Below are 12750 nucleotides of genomic sequence, written 5' to 3' on the forward strand. Positions count from 1 at the left end.
ATTTTTCACTTTTAAATAGAATGACTAAGATAATGATTATTATTATTATTATTATTATTATTATTATTATTATTATTATTATTATAGTAATTCGTGTTTTTTTAGTTGAACAAATGTCCACGTACCATGTGGTAACTTGGGCTTAGTCTGCCCTCTGCATTATGGTATCATTACATCAGGTGTAGTTGTTTTGTAATGTTTTTTAATTAACTTCCATCAGGGTTTTTAGAGCTCTTTACACAACACTTAATCCATGTTGTGTCTTGAACCCTCTCGTTAAATTATGAACTATGAAATTCCTTTCATATTTATACAAAATGACATCAGCTTGCCGGCACACTCCATGCAGTCGTGTTCATGTTATGTTCAGTATTCCATAATTAATTTATATCCGGTTCACACTGACCCTCTGAGCATTTCTTCTGATCTCTCCTGTCGTGACTGACGCTCCACCAGTGTCACTGTGGTTTTTAACGTAGTCTCTTCCGCTCCATGTGGTGTTTTTACAGGGACTTTGGGATGACTGTGGTGAGCCTATATGATTATGAGCTTATAATGATTCAGTGCTTCATCTGTTTTGGCACATTGTTTAATATTCCTTCAGGGGATTTTCTTGTTGATGACAGCGAGGCTCCAACAGACCGCAGGAATTTCAGCCTCCCTGCAGCAGTAACGGTGTCACTGTGAGGCTCGCAACCGGGCTGGCTTTTTACTTTCTCTTTCCAACAGGTCATAAAGGAGATTTTAATCTCCAGATCCATGTTAGGAAATGCCTTCTCTTCCTCTTCTTCTTCTTCTTCCTTGTTACATCTTCCCTCTCCTCATTCAAACTGCAGCAGAATAACCCCCCCCCCCCACTCTCACAGCCAGTCTAGTCTGCCCCCTCTGGTTTCCCTGCTGTGAGGAATGAGTTGGGTGTATTTGGATGGCAGCCTGGAGGAGGACAAACGGTGCGGATGCAGATTGGGATTAACTGAGCAGGGATAAGGAAAACTTCCCTCTGAGTAGGAAGTTCAGTCATGTTGTGTAATGACTGAATGAGGATGGACAGCGAAACCACAGTAGCTAGGGGTTTGTTCCTCCAAACACAACTCAAATTTGGACCGGATGTGAAGCATGCACACATTCACACTTAGGATGCAGTAGGGTACAAGACTCAGTGATCCGAGTCAGCCATGTTGTTGGCACACATTAACCAGAGCTGCCGACGGATCTTTGAACCTCACACATCAGCAGAAAATAGGAGGAGGTGAGCATGTGGGAGACGAGGGAAAGTGATTTGCAGGATGAAGGAGAGGAGGAAGAAGAGGAAGAGGAGAGATGTAGCAGTGACTCAGTCAGAAACAGACGAGTGTTTGGTTTTTTTGTTTATTATCAGTGAACAGAACAGGGATGAAAGCAGCAGCCTGGAACCCAACAAAAATGTGTTGTTGCCAGCAGGGCGAAGAAGTCAGTTTCACCAGCAATGGTGTTGCTTTCAGGTGCAGGAGCACACGTGGGAACGCCAAAGCTTGAGAATGATGTGAGTGTTACTGCAGCGTTGAATGTTTCTTCATCAGCGTTTCTGAGCTGCATCTGCACTGACGGGAAGTGATGTCCCAGATGTGACACTGACCCACCGTATTTTGTCTCTTCGTACTGGGTCACCCTGACACACACTGGCTGTAACATGTGTGTTGTTGTGCTTGTGTGTGTGACGCAGCTTTTCAGTTGTGGCTGTTTCTTAGTGTGTGATATACTATTTTTCTGTCCCCTAATGCTGGATTAATGTTGCCAGTATTAGTTTATGCTGGCAGGTGTGTGTGTGTGTGTGTGTGCGTGTGTGTGAATGCAGGCATGTGCATGAGGCTCTCATCGGTGTCTTATTACCCTCCCCTGGTGTGTATTCTCTGTGTGTCCCTGTTGCTCCCTGTTCAATAATTCAATACCAACAGGAGTGTGTGTTCTTTGTGTGTGTGCATGTGCGTGTGTCAGGTAGGACGCATCTCCCAGCAGGAGGGATCCCAGTGAGAACAAGTGCAAAAGACAAACGAAAGAGATGAAGAAGATGAAGACAGCAGAATCAGTCTGGGTGAAAACTTGAACTGTAGCTAACAAATATTTTACGTCATTTCTATAAAATGTCAGAAAAGGTGGTAAGACGCTCGTTGCAATTCCCCAGAGCCCAAAGTGACCAACTTGTCCAGCCAACTGTCCAAAACCCAAAGACTCTTTGGTTATAATCATAAATGACAAAGAAATTCATCAGATACGTTTTACATTTGAGAAGCTGCAACCAGCATATGTTGAAATGACTCAATCAATTTTTCCAAATAGATTGCAATTAATTATTAATTCGGTCAACTAATCGGTGAGTCACTTAATCGTTCCAGCTCCAATGTTTACTTCTGTCATTGAGAGCACATCACAGCTCAGTGCTACTCAGCACAGCGTTTGCCAAAGTTTAGATTAGCCTAATGTTTTTAGACTGTGGGTTGAGGCCAGAGGTCAGGGACTAAACGGACACACTGGAGTGCCTTTCCAAGTGGCTCTGCAGTAAGATCTGTGTGTGTGTGTGTGTGTGTGTGAGAGAGAGAGAGAGTGAGATAGAGACACAAAGTAAAGTGGTGGCCATGATGGCGATGCATTGTGGGAATGTCACTGTGCCATCTAGGGCACTCTGCCCTTAATTGATGCTCTACTTCCCTGCTGCTGGCACTGTTCTCTCCACTGTTTCTGGGACTGCAGAGCCCCCCCTCCTCTCTCTTTATGTCTCTCTATATCATCCTCTTTATGTCTGCAGCCCTGTCATACGTCCCACTGTATGCATCTGTGCTCATCTCCAACAAGCCCTCCTTTCTCTCCACAGCATAGACGAGGCCACGATGCAGAGTTTGAAGTTTCTATTCTCTTATTGCCGTTATAAATAACATCTTATAAATAGAACAAAAGATGATTGTTTTCTGTGTGACAACTTCATCAGCGGACTGCTGGCCCCTCGTTTCTAGCAGTGTGTGTGCCTAGATGTCTAGTACTGTTGGATGCACGTGCGTGTGTGTGTTTCTAAATTTGTACACGCGCACAGATTTGACCACGCTGGATTGAAATGTGAATACTCACAGTATGTCGGCAGGCTTATCCTCTGTTCATCTGTCCATCTGTTCCTTCCTCTTCTCTTTTCTCTGCCAGTCTTCTGTCGAGTCCTCCTCTCAGCCTGCCGAATTGTGTTGTGGTTTGTTGTTGCTGTAATGAACCAGTTACTGTTGTTGATGGCTTTGGTAATGTCATCGGCAATTACGCTGATGCACGTGAAATTATCTGCGTCGTTTGTTCCCGTGATGTTTTTGCTGATGATGTTGGCATACTGCTGATGTGACGTTCATGTTGGCTGGCGCTGACCTTGTTGCTGTTCTTTGTTAGGATGCTGCTGTAGACGTTGTTATGGCAGCTGTAGATTAGATGTATTGATCACAGTACTCATGTTTTTGTTGTTTGAAAATTGTGATTTGACAAAATGACCTTTACTCAGGGTCAACTTGCTCATTTTCTTTTTGGATCGGTAAACTCAAACCTACAATTACTCCTTTGATTCCATTTCAATCCCAGCTGTCTCCGGGCGAGGGCAGGGTACTCCCTGGACAAGTAGCCAGCAACAACAACGTCTGATGTGGAGATGTCAGATGATCAGATAAGCGACCGTTTTAGCTTTGTTAATTGAACCACTATAATTAAGGGTAAATCCGAATGTGAATTCCCTTTTATACATACTGTCCAGAATACCAATGAACTACGGCCGGAAAAAAAAAAGCCTGAATAATCCTTTATTGGTTTAGTTGTTGTGATTGTTGTCTCTGTTAGTGATGCTGGTGGTACTTTTGTCCATCTTCTAGTTTTAGATGGGCGGAGGGTTTCAACACAGACTGACAGTGAATATGCTCGTCTCTGTTTGGCATCCCAGTGCTACTAAAATTTGAGCTACAGTCATGTCACACAAACCGCCCACACACACACACACACACACACACACACACTGAGCAGGACATTTAAAAGCAGCAGAGGGGGAAAGTCTCGCCTTTGTACATGCAGCAAATGAAACGCTTGCATTTGCCAGCTGTCAGGACTCTCCTCATCACTAAATGCATTTCATGTGAAATAATGTGTGTGTGTGTGTCTACATGGAGGTTGCGCACCATCCATCTCTCTACACAGATTGACACGTGTCCAGACCTGAGTATTAATGATCATAAAGTTTAGTCCATTATCGGATCAGCGCTCTATTTTAAGCCACCCTGCGACCACATCCAGCTTATAATGGCCCCGTGCTGAAAGCCTGTTGTCTGTGTGCTGTTGTGACACACATGGCTCCATCATCCGACAGCCGCACGCATGCCTGTGAGTTGCTGTTCATGTATGTAAACACAGCCACGTGTTCCACAGTCATTCAGACATTAAATGTGAATGACGGAGTGAAGCATCACTATCTGTGCCAGAAGAAAATCGTTCTCTGAGCGCAAGACATTTCTGAAGACATGCACTGCCAGAAAGTTGACATTTAAACCACTTTTTTTGTCTTGTAACCTTTCACTTTCTCACTTTATTACAGTAGCGTTTACTTCATGCATTTGCTTTACATAAGAAAGTCAGATTTCTTTCTGAAGCTTGGCATTACGCGTCAAAAACACTTCACACTTGCCATTTTTGTCGGGGGCAACGTGCCCTGATATCCCGCTGTGACTCAGTTTTTGTCAGGCAAGGAAGCAAGCCTTACTGCTGTTTCCTTGTGATCTATTAAATGACATTTCAAGATGAACAGCTGAACATGGGGATGTTAAACCAACTACACACCTACAAAAGAAATGACGTCTCTGTGCGATCTGCAGACATAAATGTTGTGCATAAACGTATCAGGGACACAATATGAATACAGGTGCTGTGGGGCAGCTGAGGAAACAGGACACTTGATGGTAAAGCTCTTGAGTGGTGGATTTGGTTGCAGGCCTGTTGTGCAATCCTAAAGGGTCTCAACAACAACATCTGCTGTTTGAGGGGGAAATCAGGGCCACAGCCTGCTGGGAGACAAATGTTGCTTGTTATGATGAAGTTAGCGTTTGGGAGGCTGACCATATTCTGGTCATCAAGGACAGCCGGGTGCTGGGGGTCAGCAGAGTTGTGTGATCAGTGTTGTTTACCGTTTCCCTGCAGGATATTCGCCTCTGAAAACGTCATTAGAAGTCGACAGAAGACATTATGTGGTCATTTGGGCTTAAATACATTTGTTAAAGCTCTCTGCTCTCAGCTCTCTCAGCAGAGAGAAAGCACAGTGTGTATGAGTAAGTGATTTGGTCATCTAACATGTTTGAATCAGAAAAAGAGTAAGATGTACGAGTTTTTTATAGAATTATTGCTAAATGCTGTAGGAGTCAAAGCTTAAAGCTGCACTGATCACTATTTTTTATTTTCATTATCAAAAGGTTACCTGTAGTGACAAACCCCCAGCTCCTATTTTGAGTAAGAAGGCTCATATAATCCCCTGAAAGCTACCTGGCCAGCACTAAACAGTACAAGGACAAAGTAAGCGACTAGCTAGCGAACTCTGGACAGGAGACCAGAAACAGGACTCCAAACGAATGCTAATGTTGCGCCATGTCTACTGGATACGTAAACAGTTTTGCTAATAATTTAATCATAACAAATTTAAAAGTTGATAATATGTCAATGCAATGTTTACAACTCGCTCACTGCTCCAAAGAAGCCCAAAAAATCAATTAGGCCCCAGAATACTTAGATTAAAATCCTGCATACTTCTTTCTGATCAGAGTCTGATTCAGATGTTGTCAAATCTTGATTGATGTGAACAGCAATCAGTTTCAACCTTGACAGGCAATCAGTTACTTGTACTAAGAATCTGAAGCAGAAATTATGTTTTCAGGACCTATAATATGTTGTTGGTCCTTCTTTATTAACCTGTTTGGTCTTTTATTAGTTGCTTTTGAGAAATGCAATTCCCCCTGAGGTCAGGTGTTTGGTACCTTCCTGGCAGAGTGGACAAGGCTTAGATACTGCATTTAGACCATCAGGTCTTATAAACTTACAATAATGATTAAAAAAAACAGTTGAATGAATACATAAAAATGGATGTTTTATTTTTTATTGGCTTATGATGTGTTTATTGAGTTGTGTTTTTCTGGAAATTAGATTCCTCAGTATTTCCCAGCTATAGTCCTGATAACCAGAAATTCTTTGACAACAGATTTGTATATATGGACAAAAAAATTATATGATAATTCTGAGAGACAAGCTTGTTGAACCAGTTTAAGCGAAGGTGTCCTCTCCTCTGAGCATTAATGCCTGTGGTCAGATGTGAAATGTGACCATGAAGCAGAATGCCGGTGAAATAGAGCAGACCTTGTTTCCTGAATAAATCAAGATTAAATCTGCCGGCGTGTGTTGTGGTTACCCTCGGGGAAATGCTTTCAGACTGCGCTGTGCGTAGTTTTTCTTCAAGCTTCCCTACGTTACCTGTATATCCTGTTAGAACCGATAAATACAGCGGCACTCAGTCAGCAAACCATAACAGTGATTAGCTTAAGTGCGAAGCAGTGTAGCACGTCTGGGTTTCGGGTCGATGCTTAATACATTCTCAAATTTCCTGTTATTCATTTCATTCGTCAGTTAAACACTTCTTAATCCTGTTCACCATACAAAAGTACCCAAAGACACACATAGACAAAGCTAAGTTAAACAAGGTGCACATGAAGGGGAATACATTTATTTATATGACAGTGTTTCGCGCTGTAATTTTAATATTTATTTGAAAGAAAGCCTAACAGTTAGCAGTTGTCAGTTTTTTTTTTTTTTGTGCAGAGCACAGCTTCTACCTGAACACAGAGGCAAGTCAGACGGCAGCTTAGCATATTTCCCTTGAGGCTCCGCTGCTTCTGACAGTGGAAGTGCAAAATACAACAAAATACCAGAGCAGAGGAGAAGGAAGAGGAAGAAGAGATAACACAGTGGAAAAGAGGAATTTTAATGAAAAGCAATGAGGGTGGGGAGTAGAAGCATATATAAGCCTAAGGGGACGGCCTCGGGGCGTGCTAGGGGTGTCCTGTTCCACCGCTAAAGCATGAATATGTTGGAGTTGATTTTTCAATCAGCCTTCCCTTCCTTCCACCATCTGCCGTCACTAAAAACTCAGCGAGCTTCTGCGCCGAAAAAAACAGCACTCTCTTCCTGGTATATGCTTAGATTTGATTTCACAATCACATTTCACAATCACAATTTTTATTAAGATTCTACATATAAACAAAGAAGAAGAAACAAACATTCCCAGATTTGGGTCGGACTCATTGCCTTGCAGCATGCATTGAGTGTATATCAGCGAGACGTCAAATGTCGGCAGTGGCAGTGATAAATGTAATACAGCAAAACATCACTCTCCACTCCCACCATCCCGTCTGCCCCATTCTGGGAGGCTTCAAATTGGTGTGCACATCATTAAGAATGCAAAAGTACGAGTAATGAACGGCACATGTAGACAGGATTGACATTCATATGTAGTCAGGAGTTGGTGTCAAGGGCTGAAACAGTTTGTAGCATATCATCTTGTTATGAAAGCACGTCAGAAAGGGTTGCCAGGTTTTTATAGAACCTCATCCGTGACCCCTTGGTTGAGAAATGCGGCATTTCTCCTGGTATGTGCTTTAAGAGTTGGCACAGTAATAGGGATTTAATGCAGGCAGTGTTAGGCTCACCTGAGTAACGACTGCCCAGTTCAGACTGTTCTGAATCCGGGATGAATCATCAACCAGACCGTCTCAGTCTGGGTCTGTCTCCATCTCTCTCTCTCTCTCTCTCTCTCTCTCTCTCTCTCTCTCTCTCTCTCTCTCTCTCTCTCTCTCTGTTAGGCTTTGTCCGTTGCAGGAACATTAAGATCTGAGCTTTCCTCTCTTTCTTTTCCTTTCTGCTCGTCTCCTGTTGAGATGGCAGCAAGCGAGAAAACAGGCTGCACGGCCGAGATTGATTTTCAGAGCGAGACGAGGGAACTTTGCAAAAAGAGATAAATTCAACGCAGTCCGGCGATGTAGCGGTGAATGGAAATGTGGGCTATCACCATAATGCCATCTCTCAGCAGAACTCGGTTATGTTTCCAGGGAACATTATATCAGTTTGATTTTCTTCTCTGTGGTGTGTGAAAGTTCCCTGCTCGATTTTATTCCAATTTGCCACTGTGTTTTCTGAGATCTCTTGGTGGTCTGTAGATATTCACTATGTAGCTGTAGAGTTAATATTTATACGATATTTGCTCATGAACCACTTTATCTCCCTGTCCTAGAACAAACAAAGTCAGTGCCAAACCTGATACAAAATGATCAGTTTTATTCCACAGTATTACCAGAAGTCCAGCCATTCAGCATTATTTTTTCTCTTGTCTGTGTGGAAATCATCCTGTCGGGCAAATTGAGATGGAAATAGCTCATTTCAGGCCATCTGTGTTTTGTTGTTGTGATGAAATATCAGAATTAACTTGTTTGGTGAGCCTATTTCCCCTCAACCTGCTCTGTGTGTTTCAGTTAAGTGATATCAAACCTTTCACCAAAATGAAAAAGCAGTTAGAGAAATGGTTGCAATCAGCTGGATTAAAGGGATAGTTCGTGTTTTTTGAAGTGGGGTCACATAAAGTACATATCTATGGTCGGTCTGTTCCCTACAGTAATCACTGATCAGCGCAGCCTCAGTTTGGAGAAGTAGAGAGCTTTGTACTGCATTGAACGGGGTCCAGAGAAAAAGCGAAATCTTTACATAGAATTTTTTTTTTTTGTAGAAGAAGGATTTCCATCGAGTCAGTGTAACCCACGTCGAGTCAAAGATTGTGATTCAATCCCAGCGCTCCCCAGTGCAAAGGCAGCACCTTTCTGGCTGCAAAAAAACGCTGTGTACACAAGCCTATACACAGTTAGCGTCGGCTGAAGGCGGTTGGTGCTCAGTTGGCAGCCTGTTGTCCCACCCTGACGTGAGATCTGTGTAACGTAGTTGCTGATTGTGAGTAATGGATGAGACAGATTTATTTCAGGAGTTACTTTCTATCAAATTGTTTCTACATTATGTTTCATTTGCTAATAACTCGCCTGCTTCTTGTTTTCATTTAACATCTTGTTCACCGCAATAACCTCTCTGGGGCTTTATCCTACAGCAGTCAAATTGCAGATATAGTTATAGTGTGACAACATGCACCCAAATATTATTTGGCAGGCACGCAGCAGGTTGCCGTGGTAACAGCTAGCTGTTGCCCATCAGATTGTGAATGATCGCTGCCGTTAATGGAAGCAGCGCCACAGCCGCTCCACTGCTGGCCAGCACACACTCTGTCTTCTGGACAGGTAATTTAGGGCAGACTGCATACACACACACACACCCTACATACACACGTACAAACACTCAAAGAAAGAGAGAGAGGCAGACGCCTACATAAACACACGAACATGAGCCAAGTCACAAAAACTTAACCCAATGACACAAACTATTTGATGTGTCAGAGAATCACAGACACACACAGACACACAGACGCAGGAGCATAGCATATTCATGCTAACCCATTTTTTGCTTAAAACACACCAGAATTAACTCAGAAAACAATAGTGTAAAATGACACACGCTGTCTGCTCTGTGCAAAGCATTACACTTCACAAGAGTATCACACACACACACCCTCACACACACTCATCTGCACCTTGGAGGCTTTTGCTGTATTATAGCAGACCTACTTTCACTGAGTCCCACTACTGTACTTAGATCAGTGTGTGTATGTGTGTGTGGCTGTTTATCTGGTGCAGCTTGGCCCAGTTACACTCAAGTCGTCCTTGAGCTGAATACAATGCTACACGCACACACAAACACACACACACCCAAACATGAACACAAGTTGAAGTCCCAAAGTTTTAAAATGTCCCCGGCTCAACTGTTAGGAGCTTTAGAAAGAGAGAGAGAAAGAAAAAGAGAGTGAGAGACAGAGAGAGAGGTTGCGTTACAGTTAGTGAAATCATTTGTATGCAAAAACTGTATTACCATTTGGTCACACCCAGCTGTGTGCATTGATGTGCATGTGAGAGAAAATGTCGCATGCGTCATCCGTCGCCTCAGAGCAGCCCTGTTATGTAGCAGTACTGTCTAGCTTTCTCTCATTTGTCTGAAAGCCACCTGAGCTCCACGCACACACGTAGCAGATGTGCATTTCATCATTTAATTTGTACGCTGATGCCATGACATCATTGTGACATAACAGTGATTCATTCGCATTTTGTCTGGAAAAACCATCTGTACCTCACATGCAGTGTTTCGGATGATCCTTCTTGGATTTCCCCCCAAAAATAGTATTACCCAGATAGGTCAAAAGAGGTTTCATCGTGTCACACATTCGGGAGTAAAAACGCATGAGGGCTCATCGCCCAGATCAGATCTCTGTCTGTATTCCAGGGGGAAATCCTTCCCCTCACTGTCCCATGTTTCCTGTCTGTCTCTCAACTGTCCTTGTCAGAAAAGGCAACGCAACAGAAATCGGGGTTGTGTGTAAAAAGCACTTGTTGCATCTTTATGTGTCTGACTATTTCTAGGCCTTGTGCAGTGACTTTCTGGTGTCTCATCTCGTTGTCTGTCAAAAGCTAGGTGACCACAAGACTCCAAAAAAAAAATGTAGGCATATAACCTGTCAGTGATAAAACTGAAAACTTTTTACACATTACAAAAACCCTCCAGTTGACTGAAAAAATGGAACCTGTCTTCTTGATTGCGTGTAAATGTCCTGAATGTGTCAGACTGTGCTGTGTAGATTTTGATGAAACTCTCTCCACTCTGCATTTCTTTTCACTCACTAATCAATTGGGAGAAACTGGCTCAACTGACTCATGGCATTTGCATCATTCACTTTTGGTCACGTGGCACAGCTTCACGTTGTTGCTAATATTCACATATAAGTCTTGTAGCTGACACTCTCACCCACAGGTGTTCGTAATAAGCAGGCTTGCTCAGCTGTTTATGGGCACCTTTCATTCGGCATAGTCTCAAGCCCGGCCGCACCCTGAGCAACCTTCCGCTGCTGTTTACACACCTCATTTGTTATGTTTGTGTATCTTTAACTGCGCTTCTGTGACGTTAGCAGCGATTACATGAATTTGTAATCTATTGAACGGAGTCAAGATAAAGCTGGCTGAATAACTGTTATGCCGACCCGTAGTCATGTTAACACCTGTTCTCCTGTGTGTCACCTCTGTCTGGGTGTGACGGCGGTATATGTGGTTAGGTTTGTATGCATGAAAGACAGCTGCAGTGGACGTGACTGCATAGTTTCATTAGAGGGTAAAACAAGTTTGAGCACGTATGTGTACCTGTGTGTTAGTCATAGAGATTGTAGCAAGATGACAATGCCTGGATACAAAAAAGAAAAACCTTCATTCACTGCGCAACTGGATCATATTTTAATAGTATCATTACACCTGATACACTATCATACATTTGTAAAGCATGTATGTAGGTCTCCGGCATGGAGCTTGATTTGCTTATTAATGACTAATTTCCATGCCTAACAAGCATACTGGAGACAAGGAGCTACATCTAACAGCTTGTTGTGGTGAAGCTGGAGAGCCCTTCAATAACACTCTCGGTCATGTTCCCACTGAACAGTCTGTGAAGGTCTTGTAAGGTGATATCACTCCACTCAGCCATGGATCCCACTCAAGGACTAACAACTGAATAATATTGATCATCTCGTCACAGCTAGAGCCCATCCGATGTATGAAGTAAGGTTACTGTTTCAGTGCAGTTCGCTTGCATTTAACATGTATGCATCTTCTACAAGTCTTTGAGAAGCCTGTTTAAGGGATCTTTGCTTTGTTTCTCACTTTACATTAGCTAACAGAGGAGCCAGAGGTAGTTGATATGTTGGCTTTCTGCCTCTGAACCAGAATCCTCTCCCCGAAAGTAATGAAAATATAATGAAAGGTCTCCATCTTAGGCAAATACAGTGATGTTTACACACAGAAAATGATACATGGAGACAAAATCCCCAGCAGCCCAACAGGAAACATAGAGTGGCAGTATATCTGTGGCATCTCAAGTACAACACAGGCCTAGTAAATAGGAAGTGTTAACTCATAAATAAATATGGCTATGCATGCCTACATCACCAAATATAGGAGTAACAGATCAGTAACTGTAATGTATATGCTGAATTTTAATAATAAAACCCTAAATCAATGGTGAACTGTAATTAATTTACAGTAGTTCGTACGTGTGACCTCTCCTCTCTGGCTGGATGTCATGAAAGATCATCTTCTGCCGACAAATCAATTTTACTGTTCTCATCAACTCCTCTACACCCTAAATAAGAGCGAAGGACCTCCAACATGGCCTTCGACGTGTTTGGCAGTGACTTTTTTATCTCCAGCCTTCGAAGAAGGAAGACAAGCAAAATGATATTTCACTCTGTGTGTCTTTCTCCCACATCTACCATTTCCTGCCCCCCCCCCCCACTTCTCTCTCTGTGTCCCTCTGTATGCCTCTCTCAGCATGGTTCTTGTTAGCTGCCTGGGTGCTTGTGTTGCTGTCACTGCAGTCAGCCTTGTACCTTTTAGCCCTAGTTGATGTTATTGTGTGACATCCATCGTATGTGTGTGTGCGCGTGTGTGTGTGTGTGAGCGGTGAGGGAAATCTCCAAGGTCACAGGAGACAAAATGCAGAGTCAGTTTCTGCTCTGTCAACAAAACAGCTTCTTAGCCATAG

The 12750-nt window shown here is 42.9% G+C and overlaps 1 protein-coding gene across 3 annotated transcripts in view; it reads left to right on the forward strand.

Moving 5' to 3' along the window:
* The window catches only part of camk1da (calcium/calmodulin-dependent protein kinase 1Da), a 63627-nt gene that overhangs the window by 732 nt on the left and 50145 nt on the right, over positions 1-12750 (forward strand). Inside the window, exons 1-2 of one of the 3 annotated variants that reach the window (XM_037122162.1) lie at positions 8812-9018; positions 9229-9356. The exons of 1 other annotated variant lie outside the window; for it this stretch is intronic. Coding sequence is in view for 1 of the 2 variants with exons in the window: in XM_037122161.1 (XP_036978056.1) it covers positions 1518-1522 (5 nt within the window). In the remaining variant the exon portion in view is untranslated. Of the gene's footprint in view, positions 1-1431; positions 1523-8811; positions 9019-9228; positions 9357-12750 lie in introns of those variants that run through there. One more of the 3 variants, XM_037122161.1, reaches the window with a different exon arrangement.

The sequence above is a fragment of the Acanthopagrus latus genome, chromosome 14 (genome assembly GCF_904848185.1).
Source record: "Acanthopagrus latus isolate v.2019 chromosome 14, fAcaLat1.1, whole genome shotgun sequence".
Lineage (NCBI taxonomy): Eukaryota > Metazoa > Chordata > Actinopteri > Spariformes > Sparidae > Acanthopagrus > Acanthopagrus latus.